The sequence below is a fragment of the Python bivittatus genome, unplaced genomic scaffold (assembly GCF_059951505.1).
Source record: "Python bivittatus isolate LINGU-HERP-01145 unplaced genomic scaffold, Pbiv_v1 ctg000200_np1212, whole genome shotgun sequence".
Taxonomy (NCBI): domain Eukaryota; kingdom Metazoa; phylum Chordata; class Lepidosauria; order Squamata; family Pythonidae; genus Python; species Python bivittatus.
In genome coordinates, this window is record NW_028277040.1 from 9,659,811 (window position 1) to 9,687,017 (window position 27,207).

A 27,207-nucleotide genomic window follows, 5' to 3' on the forward strand; every position below is an offset into this window, starting at 1 on the left:
CTAAAGGAATATTTCTATAGCACCTTAATATGCATAAAAGCAATGGATTCCATTTTACTTTACAGGAGAGAAGTGATATATCCAAGCTATTGTTCAGCATAAGATTTGTAAATGTAATCTATAGTTCCTAATAAATGCTTTACTTGTGATTTAATTGTGTGGTCTTCTAGGAAGCCGTACAAGTATTGATTAAGCATTCAGCTGACGTCAATGCCCGAGACAAGAACTGGCAGACACCCCTACATGTCGCAGCTGCAAATAAAGCTGTGAAGTGTGCTGAAGTGATCATTCCACTTCTGAGTAGTGTCAACGTCTCCGACAGAGGAGGTCGGACAGCATTACACCACGCAGCTCTGAATGGCCATGTTGAAGTGAGTGGTTTAATAGCATTGTTCTTCTACCTTGAAACCTGTCTTGTCAATGGCAAAATCATTTCCCTTTATGCTACACGTGATGTGAGCTGAACACCAGAACCAGAATTGTTCTTCTGATCCACATCTAATGAATTGAGTAAATGAATTTTGAAATTTTGAAATGATTTAATAAATAAAAGTAAATACATCTGTGAAGTATGAATCTACATTAAGTCAGTTATCGCATGGTCTATAACTATTGACTGACATGCATTTGGGGGTTATTTGCTTGTTTTAGATGGTGAATTTGCTTTTGGCTAAAGGGGCAAACATTAATGCCTTTGACAAAAAGGACCGAAGAGCTTTACACTGGGCAGCATACAAGGGTAAGAGAGTTTATTTTTTACTTAATATCTGTAACATGATTGGCAATAAGTAGTAATAGTCATCATCTTCATCATAATACTCAAGATCTTTCCTTTAATATTTCTTGTAGTGCTTTTGATTTCTTCTATTGTTTGATATGTTCTTCTAATGCTGATGTTCACTAATTTCTTTCTGTTGATATCTTTGTCTTAGGGTTAAATACATTCCTTTACAGCGTTTGTATCATATTATAAGGAGAAAAAAATTAAATGTCTCTAAATTAAAAATAATATTTGGCCACCACTCATTTAAATGTATTTCAAATATTTCAAACTAAAATGGTTTTTTTAACTGTTGTATTGGTCAGAGATCATGCAGTGATAAATGAAATATGCATTAGAGCCATTGGAAATAAATAAATAAATAAATAAATAAATAAATAAATAAATAAATAAATCTGTGTGTGTGTGTGACTGACTGACTGATAACTTTCAAGGAGAAAGGAAAATCAAGATAGTGTTTTTTATAATCTGATACAGATATATAATTTGTCCAAAAGATTTTGATACCCTTAAAGCAAAAAAGAATTAAAAGGAACATTTTATGTGGGTCAAGCTGAAGTTGACATATGTTATCAACAATTTGAATTTTTTAAGAAGAACCGTCAAAGATCTTAACTTTGTGAAAAATCATGATTTTTTTTTTAGTATGTTGAATGGCAAGTAGAAATGGGATCCTATCTTTGAACTGAACCATATCTATAATTTATATCAGAGAGAGCATATAATTTATTACGTGCAGAACTTCATCTTACAAGATAGGCCAAGGAAGCAATTCTTTAGAAATATTGCTTTCAGTTATCTCTTCTGATCAAGAAACCATGTGTATTACTGGAAGACTCTTACCCTTTGGTAACTTACAAAAGAGCTCTGTACACGTTGGCTGAAAGGCAACAATGTGCAAAGCATATGGAAAAATCAAGGGCATTAATATATGGAACTCAACTTTTAGATTTAACAACTATATTGTACTGCACTTTTGCTGTTCTGTTAATTGACACTTTTTCTTTGTGAAGTTTTGTGGGCAAAATCTGTCTGAAAATGGTTAGGGCCAGTTTGGGTTGGCCCTCAACATGGGTTGAGTCTGGTGAGATTGATGTCAGGTTCAGCCCAAAGAATTCCAAGAGACAATGCAAATACAGTTCTGTTGCGTTTATTAGCTTCCACCTCAATACAGAATCTCACCAAGCTGAACCCTAGTTCCCAAGCCAGCCAGCCACAACACCATGAATTCCTTAGGGAGGTGCCAGCCTCATCTTCTTGAACTTCCCACGCTCCTGTTGGGGGCTAAGAACACGCTTATCTCCCTGAGCATGGCCTTCATAAGTCCATTCCATCACAATAACTCACACTTCTGGACTCTCTTTTTTTATAGTAATTTTTTATTGAAAATTACAATTGCAACAATAAAAACTAATACAAACAAAAAAAATAAAAGAATAAAAAGAGGAAATAGAGGAAATAGAAGGTGCAGAAAAGAAAAAATAGAAAAATTGAAATAAAGAAAAAATAAGAATACAGTGGTACCTCGAGTTACGAACGCCTCTGCTTACGAATTTTTCGTGTTACAACCAGCTCCGACCCCAAAAATTTACCTCGTGTTGCGAACCACCTCGAGTTACGAACCAGATCCGCGGCCATTTTCCCTCCCATGACACATGGTCCGCGGCCATTTTTCCGCCCCTGACGCGTGGTCCGCGGCCATTTTCCGCCCCTGACACGTGGTCCGCGGCCATTTTTCCGCCCCTGACACGTGGTCCGCGGCCATTTTTCCACCCCTGACTCTCCCTCCAAGCAATAGCCGCCTCCCTGTCCTCCACGCCAGAACAGATTAACGGTAATTACATTGAACCTTATGAGAAAATTTGCCTCGTGTTGCAACCAATTCGAGTTGCAACCAGAGTCACGGAACTGATTAAATTCGTAACTCGAGGTACCACTGTATAGTACATATATTTGTATATCCCCTTTAATTATTAAGATCAGCTGGTTTCTTTTGTATGTCCAGTGTAGCATTTTTCCATATCATTCTTGTAGCCTGTCACTTTTAAATCCATTTTCAGATCAGTCTCAATCTTGTCAGGTAAAACATGTTCCTCTTCCATAAACATCTTTTAAATATAGTCTGTCTATAGAGGCAGACACTCTTATAATTAACTTCTGGGTCCATTGTTCAGAAATATCCTTCATTATGTCAAATGTTAAAATATTTTGTTTCATTCTGTATTTGTAAGTCGAATTTGTGTTCTTCTTCTTAAATTGTAATCTTTAGTTCCTTCTAGTTCCCACTAGGGTCCAGGCTTCAAAGTCCCATCTCATCATGTTTTTTTAAAAGAATTCAAAACAAAAGCATTTTCCCATGGGAAGGAGTCTTATAACTAATTTCAAAATCTTATTTCAAATCCATATGGACCCTTAGTCTGTTTGTGACTTTCCAAAATCAAAGTTCTGATCACCTTTTTGCTGTTTATTTTAAAAAAATAATTCTTAAACTTGTATTTAAAACTTCTTTCACTAAGGATTGAAGGAAACTCACCTGGTGTTTTGAGACTTATTGATCCAAAGGTTCCTAACAGTTGAAAAGCAGTTAACAAGCAATTTCCAAAAGTGATTAGAAAAGGAAGTATGTGAACCCAATGTCCTTTTAAAGGTGCCAACTGTGTTTTGAGCAAGATGGCTATTCCCTTGTCCCCCAGAGCTCTAAACCTGCCAGAGACCACTGTCTTGCGGTCTCCTCATAAGGAGCAACATCATGGAGCACTTGTGGGCAATCTCAAATCCTCTCCTTATCTCAAGTCCTCTCCTCTCAATAGCTCTTCATTTTGCCGCGGTCATCAGCTCTAGTTTTAGTGAAGCTATCTTCAGTTCACCATTTCTTCCCCGGAAGTCCAAAAACCCCAAACTCTCAATCAGCCCCATTTTTAAATGCTGCTGTTTATAGAATATTTGAAAATGGAATTAGCAGTTAACTGTAAGCATAAAATACAATTAACTACAACAGTTAATAAGCAAAAGAAAAGAAACCAACATTTGTCTCCTGTACTGTGAAATTTAATAGAACAATTGCCACATATTGATGATCTTTCTTGCAATCTTTTCTTTCACTGCCAGGCAATATGATAGTGACTTGATGATTATGAACGCAGTAATTCATAGCACAATAATTCAACTGTTTAATAGCAGAAAAAAAGTGGCTTAACTAACATTTATTTTTTAAAAAGCCTTTTCTTAGGTTCTTTTTCCATGTGAAAGTGAAAGACTCATAATTGGAGTAATTACATTAGAAGAAGCCTAAAGAAAAAAAATACAGTTCCTTAAAAAACAGCTATGAATGTTCCTTAATCTAAGTGAAAAAAATACTACTTTTGAATTGTCTTAAAAATGCAAGTAAGCCCAAAGAAGAGTTCAGTGGAATTAATATCATTTCTTTTCTTTTTTTTTAAGGGAATAATTTATATGAAGATCTGTTCAGCCCCTGATTTCCTAAAATTGGAATCTTGGAATTGTCTATTGTTGCTTTCCCTTTTCTTGTTTCGAAGGGTTGAAGATAACTTGAAAGTTTGTTGATCAGTGTGTGTGTATTGCACATTGAATTTCCATCTTCTGATAGACAGGTTTCATTGGTTTTATTGTCCTGTCAACCTTTTTGTCCAGAAGCAACAATAATCCAGGATAAACATATGCACCATAGAAACTTAGATCTCTCTATCAACCTTCCTTCAGTTGTCTTATACACACACACTAATGAGCATCTTTTGCAAAATGTTAGTGATTCAGTTATGAACCCAGAGTGGCATGCCAACAGTGAAGGCACATATGAAAGAAAATTGCACTGCAGAGACAGACAAGAAATACTACATTTTCCTTTTCTTCCTTAGGCCATTTAGAAGTTGTTTCGTTACTGATCAGTCATGGGGCTGAAGTGACATGTAAAGATAAGAAGGGTTACACTCCACTTCACGCTGCTGCATCCAGTGGCCAGATCAGTGTAGTGAAACACCTGCTCAATCTTGGTGTGGAGGTAAGAAGTTGTTAATACTACTTTTAACAAGCTAGTGAAGACTGAATTGTTATCATTCCTGGCTATTGAAACTTTAATTTTTCTATGAAATGAACTTTTTAGTGCCTTTTTAAAATGTGTGCTGTCTTTGGCAAGGTTGATAAAGGAACTTTTATTCTGTCTTTTGGATTATAAATTGTTTTAATCCTTCTGAACCATGATATTAATACACCATAGCTGTTGAGAGTGACAGCTTGAGGTGTAATTCCCCAACTTCCTTTGTCCCTTAGACTTGGTATAACAATAGAAATACAGATGTCATACAGAGGTGCCACTAAACCATATGATGCACAGCAGTAAAGTGCTTATGCACTTCTGTAAAGTGAGGATAGTCGTTCCCATATTACTGGACAAGATTTTTGTATTCTCTCCCTTAATTCACTGAAGGAATAATCTGTTCAGCATTGATAGCTGTTCAGCCTAGATAACAATACTATTTCGGATTTTCTTTTCTTTTTATGCTTTTTCTGCCACCAACTAACATACAGGACGTTCAAGTTTGAATGAATCCAAGTAAAGATAACCACTTAAGACCAGCATGTAAGATCTCTGTGCAAACCTACAATGGGGGAAGGATGCAATTCCTTGAAAAAAAAATGCAAACCTGTGACTTTTTAAAAAAGAAAAAATATATTATTTTTAATTGACTATTTCTCTACCACTCTTCCTCTTGGAGGAGCCCAAAACAGCTTATAACCAAACAACAAAACATTAAATGAAGCCATCAAGGATAAAACCAACAAACCTGAAAACAATCACAATATAACTAATAATAATTAATATTATTAAATATTAATAATAACTAATAATTAATGATTTTTTAAAAATTATTCTAAAATGTAGTCCAAAAAGTAGTCAGGCCCTGGAGTTGTCCTGTAAATGCCAGAGCAGAAATCCCAGGGTGGTGCAAAGAAGACTACGTGGAGACCAGCCGTATTGGGACAAAGTTCAGAGTTGGAGCAGAATGCAGAGGTTTAAGTGTAGTGTTGGTCTCTCTTTGAGTGACAGCGTATTTTCCCAGGATTGTGCTTTAAGGAGTTACAAAAAGATGCTCGTTTGTATCCTGCACACTACAAAGCCTATTTTTGGAACTGGATCCATGGTTCTGCACCTTCCTATTATCTCCCCTGCTTGAATCCAAACTGAAATAGCCTCACTCAGCTTCTTCCAAGCCTGCTTATAATGGACAGCCACCTCTCCCCGCTATTTTGCTTGTTGGGTGATAGTGCTCTTAACCTCAGAGTTTGATCTCAGCATTATAAGAACAAGTTCAGGAGCTCGTTGAGGGTACAACATTTTTTCCTTTTTTTACAAAATTGATTTTATAGCCCTAGGGGGGAAATAGTTAAGCTGACGTTATTTTTTCATATGCTGTTTTATTTAATTGTGTGATATTTTGGCCCTTTGTTGTGTGATACATTTTCTTGAAGAAATGAGTTACATTCCATGTGAAATATTACGAACCTATTTATCCTTACTGGAATCTCTTTCTCTTTCACACAAACTCATACGGTGAGCATAGTTAGTATTTTATAGATTATATTTTGTTAATGAAAAGCGCTTGCTTACAATGACAAGCCTTGTCCTGCAATTCTCCAGCTAGGTCAACATGCAACGAGGCATGGGTTAGATAAAACCAATGAGTTAATGTAAGTAATTTCATGTGGCCTTTTTCTATTGCAGATTGATGAAATGAACCTCTATGGAAATACTGCCCTTCATATTGCTTGTTATAATGGACAGGATTCTGTGGCTAATGAGCTGATAGACTATGGAGCTAATGTCAATCAGCCTAATAACAGTGGATTCACTCCCCTGCATTTTGCTGCTGCTTCTACTCATGGGGCCCTTTGTTTGGAACTGCTTGTGAATAATGGGGCAGATGTAAACATTCAGGTAAAATTATAGGTTTCACATCACTTCATTTTGATTTCCGCTTCTTATGTCTTTAAACTGCAGATAAATGGAACAGAGATCAGGTAAGTGAAGGTTATGTCTTACACTTACACATTTAAATGCTGCGCTTTGGGGTATTCCTCTTAAAATACACCGTACATTTCTGATCTGGACAGCATGGGAGACATGACTATTGAAGGGAGAAAAATGTATACTATTTTTAACTTACCATGTGCAATACAGACACATTATTTTCTCTGCAAAAATCCTTTGGAATGGCTTACTGTTACATGAAATTCACATGGGGAAAGAAAAAATAAGGCAGTGTCCTTCACGTGGTTTAGGGGTGAAGAATTGAGATCAGGCCACGGGTTGTTCAGCTCCTCTTAAGATTCTGCCTTCATTAAACATGTAGACACATCCTATCCATTATAGGTATTCTATATATCACAAGTGGGATCAGAAACAAAGGAAGTAGGCACTTCACTACCAATTGGCATGATCTATGTTACGTTTGTTTTTTCTTTTGACAGAGTAAAGATGGGAAAAGCCCACTGCATATGACAGCTGTCCATGGGAGGTTTACGCGATCACAAACTCTTATTCAGAATGGTAAGCTAGTATTTTTAATATTGTATTATTTTAAATCATCTTTAGGAATTTTGTTAAGTCTTATATCTTTTAGAAAATGAACAACTGCATATTTTCTTTCTTTCTGATATACAACCCAAAGCAAGCAAGAGTGAAAAGATAGATTTATTTATTTATTTATTTATTTATTTATTTATTTATTTATAGTCAGAGACGATAGTTAAAGAAATGAATAGGAAGAGAAATAATAAGTAATAAAATGAACTTAAGTATAACTAGAATCTATACCTAATTAAGACATCAATAGAGTAAAATAGTAAACAACAGCAATGGCAATTGAACAAAAATTAGCAACTCTCCTAGAAATTGTGGAAGACCTATCAGCTAAAGGGGGGAGAGAATATTGTTTATAAAGTATGTAAAGTGTACCAAAAAAAAAAAATCCAACCACCAATATTAATGTAAATATTTTTGTACTATTATAGCCACTCAGTGACAAAGAACACAAGTTTGAAAATAAGTCTGTTTTTCAAATAAAATTTGTAAGCAAAAGCAGAAGTTAATTAAAACAATTCTGTTAAAATTCCACACTCAAAGTGGCTACAATAAAACTGTACTATTACAAAACTCAGGAATGTCAAGGATATTATTTTGTCTGCATTTATTTGACAATAAGTCCCATGAAACTCAGTAAGCTTATTTCTAAGGAGATATGCACAGGATTGCTCTGTTAAACAGACTAATATGGCTTCCAAATTATAAAATTGCCAGTACCTCCCTCACTAGCTGAAGAAGCTAATTATATAATCAAGATAGCTGTGAGCCACTGGGCCCGATTAGCGAGAGCTAGCACATTTGCCAACAAACCAAAACCTTCTCTTTTATGTATTTATTGATTTTATTTAAGACCTCTTCACTTTTGTAATTATATTGATATGCTGCTCCTGCTGTCCTTCGTCTTGCCAATTTTTTCCTTTATAACTGTGTATTAATGCAATCAGAATAGGGCTAATTCATAGACGTTGCAACACTTCAAAATGGCTCCATATCTCTATAATCCCATTGTCTGAGCAGTGTTCAAGAGCTGAATGGATTTCTTTCTTTCTTTTTCTTTCTTTTCCTTAATGCTGGGGCTCTGTGGAGCTTTTGGACAGTCCCTTTCTTCATTTGCAGGAAGCCCTCTCTCACCAGGCTTCCCAGCTGTTGATTAGGCTTCCGGTTTTTCAAAGGGATAGGTAGCTTGATACTTTGCAGTGGTTCCATAGTATTTGCACATGAGCAAATGTGTGTTCCAGTATTTGCACATGAGCAAACAAATGCATGCAACCATAGGAGCGTGTGAAAAAGCATGTGTGTGTGTGTTTGTATTGAAATGTGATGAAATAGGCTTCATGATTCAAACTCTACCCCATACCTATTTGCATGCAAAGGCATGACACAAGGACAAAGAGGTGGAGTTTGTTTTGTCCTCTTAGCATCATCCTTGTTATGAGTGGGCACTAGTGCACACACATGAAGCAAGGACATGGTTGTGGGGGCAGGTGTGTATGTGTTTGTAATTTATTTTACTTCTCTGTGTAGAATGGAAGTGGGAGTTTTGCTTTCAACATCTGTACCAGTTCAGGGCTTGACAGCAATTTTCGTTTCTTGTTCTTAGCATTTAATGTTCATCAAGTTTGGAAAAAATTGTGGAATATCTCCAAATACGATATAAGCAGGGCACAATTAGAATACCCATAAATCAGGTGTAAAAGTACTAATTCTTGATTGCTCTGTTATATGCAGTTCTCATGATTAAGCCGATTATGTTGGTTCATCTCTGACAAAGTAGCCAAGATGAATGTGGTGGATATAGAAAGCATAGATGGTAAACTTAAGAGAATAGTAGAAAAATATTTTTTAATGAAACTAGAAATTGTAGCATAGGCAGGTTTGCTACCAAAAATAGTATTGCCCTGAATTCTCCCCATTTGCCATCATACCATTAATAAATTTCATTCCATATCATGATGTTCTCATTAAGAAAGTCTTTATTTCTATTTGGATGCTGTCCAAGCTCTTGGTATGATGAATTATCAGAAAGATAGTACAAACTGGAAACACTTTTAACCTCGCTTCTGATAATATCTACTTCTGCCTTTTACCAAGGAAATCCTTTTTAAAGAAAAACCTAGGTATCCCGTTTGCCTAAATCTAAATGAGAATTTGGCAGCATTTTTTTTCATTTTGGTATTGATCAGTGAAATTACCTAAATCAGGTAAGAAATATTTGGATTTTGGGGAAGCAGTACAAACAAAATATATATTTTGACATAAGTTGTAGATATGGATACACACACATGTATAGAAGTTTAAGGGGAAATGTTGTTGTTCGGTCGTTAAGTCGTGTCCGACTCCGTGACCCCATGAACCATATCGCGCCAGGCCTTCCTGTCCTAAGGGGAAATACAGGCACAAAATCATAGTGGCCACATTTAGCCCACTATATAGTTTAACTCCATGAATGACACAGACAATCCACATCAGAGCACCCTGAGTGGGTGATAATTTCCCTCTCTTTCTCTCATTCTCTTTAGCTTTCTGTCATGCTGTTCTGTTCAGAGAAGGGACAGACTGCTCTTACCAGAGGTCTGAACTCACCTTTTGTAGGAGGTTGTAAAAAGTAGGCCTTTTGTACTAAACCATAGGGATTGCTTATTCCTGGTTTAAGTAAACAATAAAAATTTTGAGGGTGACAGAGACCTACAGCTTCCCCCTCAAAACCTTTCTTCAGTTTGATGAGGAATTGTGAAATTGTGTAATAAAAATAATCTCAGTATAGGTTTAAGTGTAATTGACAAAGCAGTAGGAATACTAATGAGCCAGAAGTGGAGGTGAATTTGCTAATTTCATTCAGAATAATGTTAGCAAAAAAAAGAAAGAAAAGCAAACATATGTCTGACAATATGGGTTGGCTAAAATGTCATGGGAAATTCTGAAGCTGAGCTAACTTATTTGTCATATTTACATTATGTGGCAAGAGAGTTAGGGAATTTTTTAGACTGGGTTCACACAAAATGCTAGCCTAAGCAAAAATAGAGTTGGGTAAGAGCAGAATCTGTGTTATACGCAGCTTTTATTGAATTCAAATTCACTTTTGATCTTACTGTCAGATATAAATTATGTTGTAAACATAAGAATTCTGAATAGGCACACAGGTGAACAGATGAAAAATTTCAAGTATTTATGGGTAATATTTTGTATTACCTGTAAATGCAGGGCACATATGGAGCATGTTGTTCAAAATGCATAGAAATTGGGAATATCCCTGAAATCTTTCTGTTATTCTAGAGGTGCATAATTCACATTTGCTGCAGTAAAAGTATTTTTGGCTGGAGTTCAGGCAAAACCTCTGTCCAGAGCCCAGTTGGGATCGCATAGCTCCTTCACCACCTTGGAGAGGATGCAGCCTAACTCTTAAGGAAGATATTACAAGGCCAAAATGTGTTCCAAATGTGGTTTTTGCTGTAAGGCCAGCCTAACCAAAATTGAGAGTCATTTTTGGACATGCATCCTCTCATATTTATTCAAAGTTGTATGGTAATAATTTTCTGTATTTTGGTGGCACCTTCAGGATATATAGTACTAGTTCCAGTAGTATACAATTACTAGATTATTAATTTCTGCTATAGCCATTCAATAAATTCATTGCTAATTACTTGCATATTTCTGTCTCAAATAATATATTGTAAATGGTGAAAAGACAAAGGTAAGTTGTATAATCTCTTCTGCTGGCTGGTATGGGTGGAAATCTCTACTCCTTGCAAATAATATGGTTAATCTCTTTATGAAATTGCACTTGATCCTTACCTATTATTTTCATATTAAAATGACAAATCCAGGAGGTGAAATTGACTGTGTTGATAAGGATGGCAACACTCCCCTTCATGTGGCTGCAAGATATGGACATGAGCTTTTGATTAATACCTTAATAACCAGTGGAGCTGATGCTGCCAAGTAAGTTGCTGAAGAAGTAATATTCCAAACTGTAAACTTATACTGTTGATATAAATGGGGACTTTAGAGTGCACCAACAGCTTGGATTGGGAAGATGGTCAGTTTAGCAATGGTTGTGAATATTCAAGATGGATTTAGCGGTTTCTGGACCTGTTTGTTTGTTTGTTTGTTTTTAAACCCATTGATTCTGTATGACACCAGTAGTCTTTGGTTAAAGTCCCTGGTAGGACAGGACCAGCAAACTGTTTACAACTGCAATTAGCAGAAATTAAAATAATGTTTTTATTTTAACCTTTAACATTTCTAGACTTAATTTTATAATGGGCTTTGGACCGTACAACTCAGAACTATTGCTATGTTTTCTTTTTGGTGAAAAATACCACATATTGTTACTACCTTTGGTTAGATTTAGAAAGAAGGTTAGAAGGATACGAACTACAATATTTGGGGCTTATTCCTGTATGAATTTTAATGCATTCCTTTTCTAACTACTGAAGATAGAAACGAGCATCAGTGAGAGAAACAGCAATCCATGTTATCCACTCAAAATTTCTATTACATGCTTCAGTGACCTGTATGTTGATCAAATAAAATACCTCTGCCAGTGCCTGAGATGTCCAGTGAAGTGAGAATCCTGCTTGGAATCATTAGATAGACATCAATGTTGAGATGAGATAATCTATCTGGGACCAAGAATGAAAATTTGAATTGCTCTTTGTCAAGATCATTTTGTGTCCTTCCAGATTGGCATCCAAAGGCAGCAGCTTTGCAACAGAACGCTCAAGCAATGTCAAAGGACATTACTTGAAATAATTATGCGTAGGGGGATGAAGGAGTAAATGAGTAAATTTGACTTATTTGTATTCAGATAGGAAATGTTTAAAATGCAACCTGGAAATTATATAATTCTGATGAACCCTGTAGATTATTCCAGTACTTTTACCAATCTGCCTGATAACATATTTGTACAACAGGAGATTACAAACTGGTTCTGGAGGGGATTGTTATTTAGTAAGCAGGAAATCTTTGTAAAGCTTTACTATATGTCACTAGAAAACATATTGCTGTCTTATCACTGTGACATAAACCCCGATTTCCCCGTGGAAAATAGATTTAGAAGAGAGACGTACACAGAGAGAGGCCTACAAACCTTATCTGAAGAAATGTTTATATCAGAGGTTTGTTTGCTTTTCAGATGTGGCATCCATCGCATGTTTCCTTTACACTTGGCAGCACTTAATGCACACGCTGACTGCTGTAGGAAGTTGCTTTCATCAGGTAAGCAAATGCAAAAAAGAATGCAAAACTCAGTTAACGTTGTGAATGAGCTGGTTATGGGTCACTGATGTATGTTCACGTACTTAAAAAATGAATGTTCTTATGTTCTGTTTCAAATGCATGGTGTTGCATATGTTTATATGTGCAAGTCTACGTGTTCCTATTTGAATACATATAGAATCCTGTTCTATGTATTGTCTGTGTTTGAAGCATGCTGAATGCTCTCCCCTTCTTTAATGACCACAAAGAACGGTTGTTAGAGCACCAGTTATAGGACACTGTACTATTTCTGGAGGAAAGGAAGGAGTGATTCTTGTCATTTGCCTTTCCATCTGCAGAACCTTGAAAAATCTACAGGCAGAGGGGACAAGGCGGAGAGCAACTTTATGGGTCTTGATTGTGGGGGTGGGATGGGGGAACACAGCTGCAACGTTGCAGTTTCTTCTTGTACAAAGGAGACTCTGTTGAACTGAAATCCTTTCTGTGAATCAAAGGAGCCTTTTGTTTATAAAACAACTACCTTATTACCTGGTAATAAGCTTGATCTTTCCCAGTAATTTGGCACAACAGTAAACCAGGTTTCCTGTGAATCTTGGCATGCAGATTTCTTCCTCCCATTTAACAATTCCCACCACCAGGAACTTACCAATTCCCCAGTTGCTTCTGCTTATCTCCCCAAGCAAATTGGAGTGGTTTCTGTCAGTCAAAATAAGGTTAACTTTACATCCAAACCCAAACTGCGGAGTTTGAGATAATTCATCATTTGTTCACAATCCTGGCTTGTTAGAGGATTTGCAGTTCAAATTTGGCCACCAATGGTAAGCTTTCTATGGCTGATATGTTTCTGATTATTCTTCCCATTCTGGCTTGTAGGAGGTTTCAGATGGGAGTACCTGGGAAGTACGTACTAGCTTGCTTGACTGTTATCTTTATAATAAGCCAGAATTCTCAACAAATCTATCTTAATATTGAGCCTAATGGGGTTTACTTTAGAGCAGACAGGTATAAGGCTGTTCTGTTTGGGTTCCCAGATACATGATAAAAAATGTAAAGCATTGTATAAATAGGAAATCATGTTGTCCCCTTTTGCTCTTATTTGTTTTGCTACCATATCCTTTGCTGAGACTTTAATCTTATTTTAAATTTCTAATTTCAATGTCACTTGTTTTTTATTATTGACTTGTATGTCACTCTGTAGTCCTATAGAAATCCATAAATATTATTTGAAATAAACTAGATTAAAGGAGGCTACATAAGATTAATGTTTTTGTCTCTTAAATGTTTTTGATGTCAAAAATTAGGGCAATCTAAGTCAACTATTTTGGAGGGCCAGACTTACCCCCAGCAATGCCCAGGGACTCTGTGTGCAATTTTTCTTCACCATTTTTGATGAACAAGGAGGCAGATAATAGAACTAATGGCTATTTTCACCATCCAAGACCAATATGCTACTTTTTGACAAAATATTTATCAAAATATCAGTTTCCCACAATGTGGGCTATTCCCAACTGCCTAACTACTTGCTCTCCAAAATTAGTGAAGCAGCTGTCCCTTGCTCTGACCTGCCAGCTAGGTCTTGTCCTCCATTGGGCAAAGTCTACCACCAGTTCTAATCCTTGCAACATGTCTTTCTGTAGAGGGAGCACCCAGTTATTTCATCCATTAATGTTAAAATCAGTACAGTATGGCAAAGGAAGGATAATGAAAACTGCTTTCACATGTACACTTTCAGACATTTTCAAATGCCCAATATTGGAGCAGTTGTATTGTCTGGGTGGAGATGATTACAGAAGTGTGGGAGAACAATGATGTGTCTCCTTAATCTCTTAGCTCCTTTATCCTTGTCATCATCATCATACTAAACAAACATTAAATCCAGTTTCAGAGCTGTGGAACATCTTAAGTGAGGCTCAATTATTTTCTCATTAGCCAGTTCAAACAATTTGCATCCATGGTTTCCATTGCTCCATCTCTCTATGGCAGAAGCGCCCATCAACTTCTGGTGAAGGAATGTTCAGTCTTTATAGAGACCTCCTGAAAAATTATTCTCATCTCTGGAGATGGGGATTATGTAGGAAAAAAAGCAGACAGAAGTCATTCGACATCCCTGTGAATCCCTGTGTCTCTGCTGCCTTAAGGGAAATGATCATCTTTTTTTTGCAATTTCCCAGAGACAATCCACCCCACCCCCCCTTAAGTGTGGATTTTATTAGGTTCTTACTGCAGTAAAATTGTGCTGCTCTCCATACAAAAATCTGTCCTTCCCTAGAAAGTCATTCTTCCTATTCCTGTACAAAATCTGAGGCCATTAGTAAATAAAAACCCTCTTTGATGCATGCTGAGGCAATTCCTGTGACTTCCTCATTTTCCTTCCAGAGCTCTCTGCCTTCACGCCTGCTGTCACTTCTCTTGATAAGTCTGCTCCTGAAAATGCCTGCTGCATGATTTAAATACTTCTGGATGTGAAAATAGATTCTTTTTGACTTTATGGTTCTTTTTTTTTTCTGTAGCGGCCAAGCTTGAACAGCCACTGTCCGTTTCCATAACAACCTCTTGCTGACTACAGTTGTGTCTTCATTCTGATTTTTTTTTTTTCTGACTAACTAATTTTTCTGTCTCTGCAATGTTTCTTGCGGTTTAACTAGGACAAAAGTATAGCATAGTGTCCTTGTTTAGTAATGAGCACGTGCTGTCTGCAGGCTTTGAAATAGACACCCCAGATAAATTTGGAAGAACGTGCCTCCATGCTGCTGCTGCAGGAGGGTGAGTAGTTTTGAAATTATAACTGCAAAAGATATATGTAATTTTAGCTCTGTGGTCTCCCTGCAATTTTTTTTTTCCAAAGAGGAACAGCAAAATGACACAAAAACTTAATTTATGAGGCTTCTGTTTTGTGTGGGATGCATGAGTGCATGCACACACACACACACCCCACAGACACCACTTGAGAAAAAAAAACCTGGTTTTGCACATGACAAACTATGCTTGCTTTCCTTGAGTCAAGTAGGTACCACTATTCCCCTATCACAGACTAGGCTCCCCCCCACCCGCCCTCAACTGAGTTTTTCTTCCTTTTTTGGTCATTGTATTCCTCAGCCATCACACAAGTGCTGCAGTTTATCATGCTGAAAACCCCATCTGTAAAGATGAATCTTTAAAAATTAATTGTGGGTTGTGGCTCTCGCATAAAGGGCTTTGACCAGCCAAGTAATGTGGGAGCAGTGTAAACGAAGAGATGTGAAGCCCAGATCGAGCTGCTTTTTTGCCCTTTTTTTCTCCATTGACATGTGGGGCATTGTGGAGTCCTGTCCCACAGCATAGGGGCTGTTGCTTTTCACCCTTTAACAGAGCAGGTTTTCCCTTACCCAGAAACAGAGGTTGCAACTCTAGTGTATTGCAAGAAATCAGCTGCCGTGCCATAAAGGAAAAGCAGACTGGGGACAGTTGTGTTCACATCCATGCTTGCACTAAGCTAGGATTCTTTTAGGTTTCTACATTTGCCATTTTGAATTAGCCCAGAGAGCAGTAAACACACACACACACACCCTAAATGGACATGAATTCAAGGACAGCAGTTGTACTCGGGGCTTGTCTCTCTCCTAAATGGGTAGGATTTCTCTTCCTTGCACATTCAGGCCAGACCAGACAAGCCCATAGTTTGTTCTTTAATATAGGCCAAATTGTAAATTACTGTCCTGGAAAACAGAATCGCCAGACAGGAAAGAAAATAAACACTCATAGTCCTACAGCCAGATCGCTCCTTTTAATAGACTGTGCCTTCCCTTGTATCAATGGTTAGCTATAAAAAGGAAGGGCAAACATCTACTGTTCTAAAATTTATGAATCTGAAGACTTGTTTTAAAGGATGAGAGAGGAAAAAGCGGGCCACAGACTTCAAGGGCTGTGATACAGTTCTTCTGGCCAAGAGATTGACTGAATGTAAAAGAATATGAACTTAATTCCTTTAGTTACGCTTGAAATAACCATTGCATCAAATTTATCTCAAGGTTTCTTAGCTCATTCAAGACATTTCTCATCAGGATGTTCTCCTGCACATTCCAATAAATGTATTGGAATGATCCAGAGCTGTGCTTTTTCCTTTTTGTCTTTTTGTGCTGTCCCCATTCATCACAGTGGGCTGTGTGCAGGGTATCTTCTAGTCAGAGGGGCCTGTAACAAATTAAGCAGTGTTGAAATAAATTGAGGGCAGTGGTTCTTTCTAACTAAATTAATGAGATTAAATTTATGCAATTTGTTTAAAAAGAACGTTCTTGTTATTCACATATTTAACTAAGATTTTTGTTAAAAGTTCAGGAAAAAAAGATTCTTTGGGGGTATGTATCAGAACTCTGAACGTGGCTGGTAGGTAATTGTAAGAGAGAACAGAGCAATCTCAGTGGATCTGGGAGGGACTAGAGTGGAATGTCTACTTCTCCAGCCAGGACAGAAAGTATGGCGGAACTAAGGGAGTTCCTTCCTTGAGCTATTCGGCAAGACATGTCCTTCCATACATGGGAAGAAAACAAGGTATTCCATCTGTAAGCCAGCTCCTTCATGGTCCTTCCCTGCTGTCATCTCAGTAAGCATAACCAGGGCCTCTCTAGAGTGAAACTCTTCTTCGCTTGTCATATGCTAAACATCAAGTGGTTAAGATTCTACTATAAACTGCTAACGGCTGGTTCTAGAGTTATATCCTAAATGTGTTTACCTGGAACTAAGCTTCTCTGAACTTGGTGGGATGTTCTTCTAAATAGACATATTTGTTTATGTTGCATCCCTCTATGAGGTTTAAATACTTTTTTTTAAAAAAGGCCATTCTGGTTGGGAATCCCCAACACATCTGGAAGTTGCCAGCTTGGAGAAGGCTGATCTAACATACAACATGATGGATTCCTGCCTTAAAAATAAAGTATTTTATTGTCATAGCAACCTTGACAGGTGTGTGTCCACAAATTATTATTATTTTGTTTTTTGTTAAGTAGCCATCGAAGAGGACTGTACATACTCCATTGTTTTGAGCAAAGCAACTCAGCATTCATTATGCTCATCAGTTGTGAATGTGCAGTGATCAGAGATGTGAAGCTAAGCCTTTACAGTACTGGTTTAAATATACTCAGATTATTTCTGGAATGTCTTTACCTTTGCACTTGCTGACATTTATACTATTGCTATCATGAAGAGGGGAAAAGTTGGGATGCTTGAGCACAGCAGTGAGTCAGTATTTGACCAGTCATAAAATACAATAATAAAATATTTTTTGCAGAGAGTTGAATTAAAATAATAAGCTATACACATTTTTACCATGGTGTGCATGCTCATTTCACTGTAGACTGTTTTTTGCAGATTTTAAAACTCTCACAAAGCCACATGAAATACGTATTCAGTATGTTTCTATCATAGCATCTTCAATACTTTTAGAAAATGTATTTTTATGGTTGATAAAGCTTTTTAACAGATTAATTAGAAATTAGAAAATCTATCTCAATAAGCGGAACAAGAGTTCTGTTTTTAATAATGCAGTGCTGATACATAAATTCAGAAGCTGTCCTTCGTTTGAGCCAAATGCTTCTTAACCTTGTACAGGCAGAATACTTTAGAGAGCATATGGTGATCTCTAGGTGGGAAACTTTCACATAATTGTTTTCTTGGAAACTACTTGATTACATTTGTAATGTCCAAATGAGAAGCTCACATATGTGGGTGTGAATTCTGAGGCCGCCTTTTCCAAGGGCTGATTTGCGTTGTCACCTAACATGAGCACTGGCACATCTGATAGACCCTTTGTGGTATCCATGCTAACCAGTACAAATGATGTTTCAGTGTTTAAGGAAGACATGCTTACACATGGTTTTCTCAATTAATTGTTATTGTTTTACTGATATATTATAATTTGTTCTTCCTAGTTCCTGAATGGTTAACAGTGATTTTTTTCATCAGTGGACTTTTTTTCATCTACACTGTTTTATTTTATTCATGCATTCTTTTCTTTCTCTGTCTTTTCAGCAATGTTGATTGTGTGAAACTCTTGCAGAGCAGTGGAGCAGATTTGAATAAAAAAGACAAATATGGAAGGTTTGTAACTTATGAAACTTTAAAAATCAATGTGGAAGTCTAGATCTCAGCCTTGCAATATTGGAATTAACAGAGCAGGATTAAGGGGAGCTCATGCTTGGCTGCCAAACTTCATCTTTGGAAAACATGTAGTACAATTCTTAATGCCAACAATTTTCTGGCAAGATATCACATAGGATTTCAGACAAGCCTTTTATTGCTCACTTACTTATCCTTCTTTGTTCATGGGATTAACACTGAATTCAGATGTGGTCATTCTCCATTTGTAATCCTCCTGTCTTTTCCCATCATTTTTCTGTCATATTTCATCCTGAGAAAATTTGTCAAGGAGAAAAAAATGTCTGCACTGTATCTTTTGACTGATAATGCTCTGTTTGGCAGCCCCAGGAGAAACAGGTTGCTTCCAGACTGGGAATCCAATCCATTGAAGGATCTAGGCTAACTAGTGTCCTAAAGCTGGGATGATCTCCTCCTCTCCTCTCCCCAGAGTAAAAATAAAGTTTGCGATTGTATAATAACAACAACAATAAATGTGTTTATATTACACGAACTAGGTGAAGTGCAAACATAACAGTATAGAATTAAGACTGAGACAGATGACAGCAATGGCTATATCTGTTACAGTATAAGGTTACAACTTCCTTCATAGGATCAGAAATAAACCTTCCCTGTCCAAAATGTAACCCCAAAAGAGAGAGATGCACAATATATCAGTGGTGTATTCTTTCCCCTTTCCTAGTAAGATTTAAATTGTTTGCTTCTAGATTATTTTGCACTAGAGTTCATCTATATGGCAGCCCAGAAATTATAATTAATTCAGTATAAGGAAGGCTCAGTGTAGAATAGACGGTTGTGCTGTCTCTGTCATTATTTAAACAGCTGAATCAAGAGTTTTTCTAAAAAATACTTTTCTCTTAGTCACTCTGAGTTACCCCTTATATTTAGCCAAGCTCTAATAAGCAACATTTAGATATCTGGAAGAAGAAAGGATGCCCCTACCCTACCTTCTGAAAGTTTTTTCCCTTAAATTAAATCATTAATTTCGCACCGGCACATGCAGTGAAGGCATATGAGTATCTTGTTTTCTGACTATAGCGACAACAGCTTGGGTAAATTTTTGTGCAGAGTTTTCCTTTGTAATAAATCTTATTTATTTTTATAGTAAGCTAGTGGTTTATTATGGTTTATTCTTTGTTTTTAGTTAGTTGAATAGCATCTCACATCCTTTTTGTTTGTTCACTTCTTAACCATTTCTTGTGTGCTTATTTCAAATCTTCACTGCAAGGGAAAGAATATGTTCTGCATTCAATTAAATAGTGCTATGGTACCTCGAAATGGGTTTTCCCTATAGTAATGTTGCTGTCAGAAACAGTTAACATAATCATATCCTGTTACTCAAGTAGTGCCTTGGCTAATATGGTTCTATTTATTTTTCAGAACACCTTTGCACTATGCAGCTGCAAATTGTCATTTTCAATGTATTGAGATGCTGGTAACCACAGGGGCCAATATTAATGAAACCGATGACTGCGGACGAACAGCTTTACACTATGCTGCAGCCTCAGACATGGACAGAAAGTAAACAAGCTTATTTGTATTCCTTGTTTCTAATTCATTGCTAAGCCAGTGTCATTTCTGTTCTCTTCATGCAGCAATCTCATTTGAACAAAAACTACCTTTTGAATCAAATACCTCTTTAAAGTCTGCATCAGCTACTGGAATTGCTTTCAGTTACTACCTCCTCCTGCATATTGAGTTGGTTTTGCAACTGCATAGTTTGTTTCAAGTTGCTGATCTCTACAAATATGCCAGCTTCAACTTCTTTATATTTTACTCCCTTATTTGTGTTTATCTTGCTACAGCTTCTCACATGGTTGTATATGGCATATAAATATTTCATCTGCCTTCCAAAATTTTAGCAAAACTACTGAATAACAAAAATGACAGCTGCTTTTTTAAAAAATTCATTATTTTTCGCATGTACAGCTATCCAGTTGCACAAAAATCCCATTAACTAGTATTCTTAAATCTTTTTCGGAACGTTGGATTTGCCTAAAATAAATTAAACTTCCTGAATTAGAGTAGACATTCGGAAAACTCTTGTCATATGGGGACATAAAACAGTTTTAAGTTTCAAGCAATGGCAAAAAGGTTTGGCAGGAGCATGACATTATGATGGAGTTAAAATGTCCTCTTTATATTCTTAAAGCTCCTGATCCCTGTGATCATATCTCTACATTTTCTTTTGTTCTGAGTGAATGTTGAAATTATAGCAAGCTATGTTCCACTGTGCCAGAGTATTTCTGGCTTTGATGCTCATCTCATAATAATGTAGTTCTTTATACCTGATGCATAAGTCTCTAGCAAAAATATTCTTTAAAATAATAACTTTAAATGAAGTATTTCTCTATAAACTGGTTCTTGAAATATAAATATCCAATAATATGTGAAACAATCCCATCAAATTATGAGGAAATAGTTTTCTATTATAAAGAAATTTAAGGAGTAGAGAAAGAAAATTTATAAGGTTCATGCATTGTAGAGTGTGGTTCATGTAGAAGTAAATATGTATATTAGCACCATGTGCAAATATGGAGAGCTGCAGACAATCTTTGCTGCCCTTGTAAACTTATTGTTTTTGGTTCGTGCCTCTGATTTATAGTTACATGTAAAAGGTTTGCCATGTTAACGTATCAAACAGACCTTAGGGACTGAACCATTCCTTTATTAAGTATGCATTAAGAAAAATACTAGTCTACACTAAGTGTATTATGAAAGGAGTTTTGGCTTCAGTTAAAAGAACAACTCTGCTATAGTAGTGTGTGAGTAGTACAGCTCATGTGTTCTTTATTCTCCCATAGTTTTATTAGCCAAGTCCCCAGTATTATCTCCTATGCCGATCTGAAGTGTTTCCAATCTCTGTAAAAGGGGGATGCTTAACAATAACAACAATCCTGTCCTTTTTTCCCAGTGTCAGCAGAACTTCACTGAAAAAACACCCCCACATGCTGGGATGCATATGCATCCGTACACCCCCACATGCTGGGATGCATATGCATCCGTACATATATGTCTATCTACATCCATATGTATGCACACACACACATTGTTAATTCGAAGACTGAAACTGGAAAAAAGTTTTTGGGCCTCAGTCAAGATTTGTGCTTATGAAACAGAATAGATTCATAATTTATTTATATTTTAAAAATAATAAACTTCACAGTCTTTACCTCTATCCTGAGAGCAAGTAAGAATGTCTTGAACTCTAGGGAAGACTATAATAGAATAGCTGGTTTCTTTAGAGCTAGGAATTTCCATACAGTTGAAATAGAAAGAACTAGGTTCAGCTCTCCCACTGGTAGTTGAGTTCGATATAACTTAAACATTAAGATCATAAAAATTCCTTGGTGGATCATACTACTATGTGCCATCAAATTCATGACCTTTTCTCCAGTAGGTTATTGGAAAAGTGTTTAAATCTTGATATAAAGATTTATTTGAAAAGTGCGTGCCTGAAGACAGGAAATTAGGATGAATGACTGAGTGGATCTCCCCCCTCAGTTTCGATTATTGAAAGAAAAAGCCATGTGTAGACAAAAATATCTAGTTTAGCATAATATTCCTTGGAGCTGTCTTGATAAAAAAGATTGATTTAGGAAAAAGATTAGCTTTTGTAATGCTAAGAGCTACACCGTTCTCCAGACAGTGACCTTGAAGGGACATATATTTTCTTAATTAAATGTTTAAGGGAGAAGGGAGAACTGGTTTAGTAATGAAAATGACACTATTTATTAACAAGAGATGCAACCAATCAAAATTTAAGAATTCCGTGTATTATTCCAATCATTTGGGTGGGTCTATGAAATCTAATGAAATACTGTCTCAGATATCCATGAAGTTTATTTTTGTTCTGTTTTGAAGGTAATATTATGATGTATGAAATGATTCATAATGCTTTTATCCATGAATCAAATAAAGCCCTGTCCCACATATTGCAAATTTTCTACTTGCTTTAACAGTTGTGCATACAAACTAAAATACCACCTGTATTTCCATAATTACATATATTTGTTCTCCAACACTGTTGGATGATACACATCTATGTGTATCTATGTTTGGCCATTTAGAATTTTTTTGCCATTTTGAGTACATCTTTTTTTTTTGTCCAAGCTGAAATTAAAAATTAACAGATCAATTTCAGAAGAATTTAAATGGACCGCAGTGTTTTTGTTAAGCGTTTGAGAGAAAATATAGCAATGTTTTCTTAATGATGTTGACTCATTTGTTGGTAGCAAGTTAAATGGATGCATAAAAGGCTTCTCAATTAAGGAAGAATATGACTATAATGATGGGCAAGCTAAAATAATCAACAAGGTGAATTATTAATGTAATGCATTGCTAGAATAGCAATTATGAAGCTGTAGGCCTCACACCTCCTTCAGTGTATCAGCAGACTATTGGAAACAGATATTTTATACATCTTAGTTTGTGCTTACATCAGAAATGGTGTGTGGATTTAGAGAGAAAGAAAGAACGGCTGTCATTATTACTTGTTCTGATTAGCCATGTGTTTCACCTATATTTTTGGCAATGAGAGAATGTCTTTAAAATGGGAATAATACTTTTATGCCCTAGGATTCCAAAAACTTGTTTGAATTATTCCACCTTCTTCTGATATTGGTACAGCTGATACCAATCCATATTGTACCCACATTGAATTAGACATAATTGCAATTTCTGCCATTGCAGAAGCCTTTTAGGGAGGGTCTAGAATAGAGAGAATTGTGTAGGAGTGAACACATAAGTAACATTTGTGTAGAGAGTTCCAATAGAATTTTCCTTCTAGGTAGGACACACTACTTTCTCCATGCAAATATTGGTAAGTGTGAGCCTGAGAGTTTCATTGAGACTTTTGTTGGCAAAATTATATAGCTGAACCAGTCTTCAGGGAGAGGTTGGAATATGGTGAGGGAGACTGTATCTAGCAAAGATGAGCTTAAATGACAAATATCAGAAAGCAGTTCCAAAATATTGTAGCTGAATGTGATGCTGTGGTGTAGAATGAAGACCCTGGAAATACTTCCCATTTCTGAGAGCTCTTTATGACTCCTGCCATGTGCCAATCTGTCAAACATTTACATTAAAAAGTTTCCTGGTAGCACTCATAAATGTATTTATTGTTTGAAGTGAAAACAATGAAGAGTAGCTTATACCAAAGAATCTCAAAATGAGTTGCCTTTTTCATTCAGAAAGAATATTTTGGGTAACTCCCATGAAAACACTGAAGAAATTGAAAGATCCAATGAAAAGAAGGAAAAAGAAGCTGCATTGTAAGTTTGGTATCAGTATAGCACTTTGACCACATCTCTGCATTATGCTTCTCCTTCTGTGGGTTGCAGTTATGTCCATTCCTTAGTTTTGCTCTGTCTCTCTGTGTACTGCTGGATTTGACATCTAAAACCATAAAATGCTAACCGTAGAATTCTTCTTTATTGATGTAGATGTATGTTTGTGTGTACTGGTTTATTTCATACTTAACTATTTTAAAATGTTACATAGCCCTCTGCAAAATGACAAAAGCAGCATCATGACACAAGCACTGCCCCTTTCGTACATGCATTGTGACACTGCACGCAGAGCCAAAAGGCGCAATGCTTGCAGTGTGAGGGTAGGATACAGCTTCAGTCATTCTGACTGAACCTACTCACCTAAATTGGTTAACCATCCACTAACAAAAATCTGGCTTGTTTGGGCTGAGCCAGATTTACTGGCTTTTATCCAATAATCTCCATTACTGAAGTGATGAAATGATTAAGCATTACCTGACTCTGATGAAAAGGTGCTACAGAGCTGCATGTTATCAATAAATTGATGCTACTTCACTAAAAATTCCACATGATCTCAGCCAGCAGTTTAATGTAAATATTGAACAGCATGGCATCAAACCATTTAAATGCTACAGCCTTGAACAGAAAATCCCCAGCAGCACTTTCTAGAGACAGTGCTAACTCAGTCTCTCCAAAATAATTGATAGTATAAGAAATCTCTGAAAGGTCCTGGAGAAGCAACTCCACATTTCTCTTCTTGTAAAGACAGAGGATTATCTCACAACCTAATCAAGGCACTTTTAGTGCCAAGATCAGGCCCGATGTCTGTTAAAAATCAGCTTCGCTCAAGACTGTCTGGATCTGATTATCTACCAACAGCTCAAGCACCTTTCTCAAAAAGATGTTGGCCTGATTCCTTTAATGAAGATTGGACCATTCCTGCTTTTAAGAAGAAATGTATAAACACTTGGATCTGGCTAAGCACCCCCTTTCTATTACCTGAATAAGCCAAGAGAGGCAAAGTTTGAACAAATAGATGCCTGTTTGAATTCTGTGAAGTGCCTTGACCACATTGTCATGCCTTAAAGCTGTCCTGGACTCCTTCACAGATCTAATTGCCAAAATTGCAGAATCCAAGTCATGATTACAATAAATTTTGCCCTCAGGGGAACTTGGAGGCATGTCACATGGAACTACCATAGGTTCCACATTTTCCTTGCTGGATGAGAACTCAGAAGGTTCCAAGTCACTTGGAGAAGTTCCACTGGATATCCTAAGAGAATACAGCGATGGAGGAAAAGTGTAATAATGAGATCTTAATAGTGTCGGATAAACTTTGGGATGAGTTTTGCTCCAGATGTCTTTCTACTTCTTTCAGCTTGGTACATACCAAGGGATTCAAAGAAGAAGTTCAGAAACAAACATGTCCGCTGTCCATGCCAGAAAATTTCCCCCCATGTCACCTGGAATCAGCAAGAATCCATTAGTTTCCAGAATCATCATCTTAACTCTAGCAGGTTCCCTGTCCCTAAAGAGAGTAGTAATTGGTAGACATCTAAAACTCTCAGCAGATCTGACCTTGGCAAGAGAATAGATTTAAAATCCCCTAATTTTTGACAGGCCACTATACTCCTGCTTGGCAAAAAGAAAAACAAAAAACCAGAAATCCATAGATGACCATCTACATGTGTTGAGATAGTTATGTCTGTGTATGTGTGTGTTTTTAAAGATTTTTTGTGTGTTAACTGCTACTGTAGCCTTTTAAGAAGGCTTGAAGATAGGTTCTGTTGTCTTTATGTCAAGAGCATTGTACTAAATACTGCAAGGAAGATCTGTCCTTCACAAACTTGATACTTAGAGTTGATGTGTCTCTCTCATTACTTTCATTGTTGTAGTTTTTGTTATATCAATAACCAGTTTGGTAGAATATACGTAGTAGTTAGTGATGTATCAAATCTTGGTTTTAAAGAGTTTCCTTAAAAAAGAGGTAACATAATAAAAGCAGTTGACATTCAAAAATTAGTTAAATGCTGTAATATTGGGAAGTGTATTAGAATCCAATATCCAGAATCGTTTCTTCAATTTGAATAGCTGCATAGCAAATAAAATTTCAGCAGATGAAGAGCTGTGAAAAGAAGCACTTCTCATTGTCACTGTGTGGTTATTTGAAGCACAGAAGCTCTCTTTGGCTGTACAGATGGCAACTCTTCTTGGCTGCACATGGAACCCCCAGTTGAGAAGAATGTAACTCAAATCTGGCCAGTCTCCAGTATAAGAAAACATATATTTATTATGTGGCTAATTCTCCCATAGAAACAAAACATTATAGAATGTAGTATAGTAGGAATGTTTTTACTTGCATCTTATAGCAAGTATGTAATTTCCACGTCCTTAATTACCACTGTACAAAATCCAGGTGAATATGGTGGAAATGAAGATTCAGCAGGTGCAAGATTCCATTAAGTAGACAAATAAAAAGTTGGCATTAAATATCTTTAATATGTCAATGAATGTTTAGTTTGGCATCAGTCATTATGCACAGTAGGACAGTAATATTTTGGTTTATATTTCTAAATAATCCACAGATGTCTAGAATTTCTTCTTCAAAATGATGCAAACCCTTCAATCCAGGACAGAGATGGCTATAATACAGTGCACTACGCTGCTGCTTATGGACACAGGCAGTGTCTAGAACTGGTGAGTAAGTCCTAATCACTGCTGCATTGCAAAAGTGGCCTCCAAACACAACCTGTTCTTAATTTTGCAGAGTTATTACCATTATTCTTTGAAATTGAACAGTGTTATATTTGTAAATTAGAAATATGTCTGAGCACTGACAGAGAAGCCAGGCATAAACAGCGTCAACTTGTGAAATTCTTTTGGACTGCAGATCCTGAGGCTTGTGGGATATGTGGTGATGATGAGATGAGAAGAGCACACTCTTGTCATGGTCAAAACAGTCTTCCTTTGGAAGGATGTGATGGGTGAAAATGTTTGGGACTAAATTTCTTGATGGCCCTGGTCAGTATATGCAATGTATTTGATAACACTGTTGATAGTCCAGCTGCCAAAGTAAGCTAGTGTTTTCTCAAGAAAGTTATTGGTACCATTCAACTCCTAATTTGTCAAGAAAAGTTGAACTATTATGAGTTCCTGTCTTGAAGGGACATGTAAAAGACAAATGGCTTACTGAAGTTAGTTTTTCCAGC

At 36.6% G+C, this 27,207-nt stretch overlaps 1 protein-coding gene across 6 annotated transcripts in view; it reads left to right on the forward strand.

Moving 5' to 3' along the window:
* Positions 1-27,207, forward strand: part of ANKRD44 (ankyrin repeat domain 44) — a 142,505-nt gene that overhangs the window by 78,425 nt on the left and 36,873 nt on the right. For 2 of the 6 annotated variants that reach the window (XM_088135680.1, XM_088135684.1), the window contains exons 5-16: positions 171-371; positions 652-739; positions 4,657-4,799; positions 6,522-6,734; positions 7,268-7,346; positions 11,207-11,321; positions 12,517-12,599; positions 15,245-15,362; positions 18,603-18,671; positions 20,109-20,249; positions 23,921-24,001; positions 26,584-26,695. In XM_088135680.1, the coding sequence (XP_087991806.1) occupies positions 171-371; positions 652-739; positions 4,657-4,799; positions 6,522-6,734; positions 7,268-7,346; positions 11,207-11,321; positions 12,517-12,599; positions 15,245-15,362; positions 18,603-18,671; positions 20,109-20,249; positions 23,921-24,001; positions 26,584-26,695 (1,443 nt within the window). The remainder of the gene's footprint in view (positions 1-170; positions 372-651; positions 740-4,656; positions 4,800-6,521; positions 6,735-7,267; positions 7,347-11,206; positions 11,322-12,516; positions 12,600-15,244; positions 15,363-18,602; positions 18,672-20,108; positions 20,250-23,920; positions 24,002-26,583; positions 26,696-27,207) is intronic. The other 4 variants (XM_088135681.1, XM_088135685.1, XM_088135682.1 and 1 more) reach the window with 3 other exon arrangements.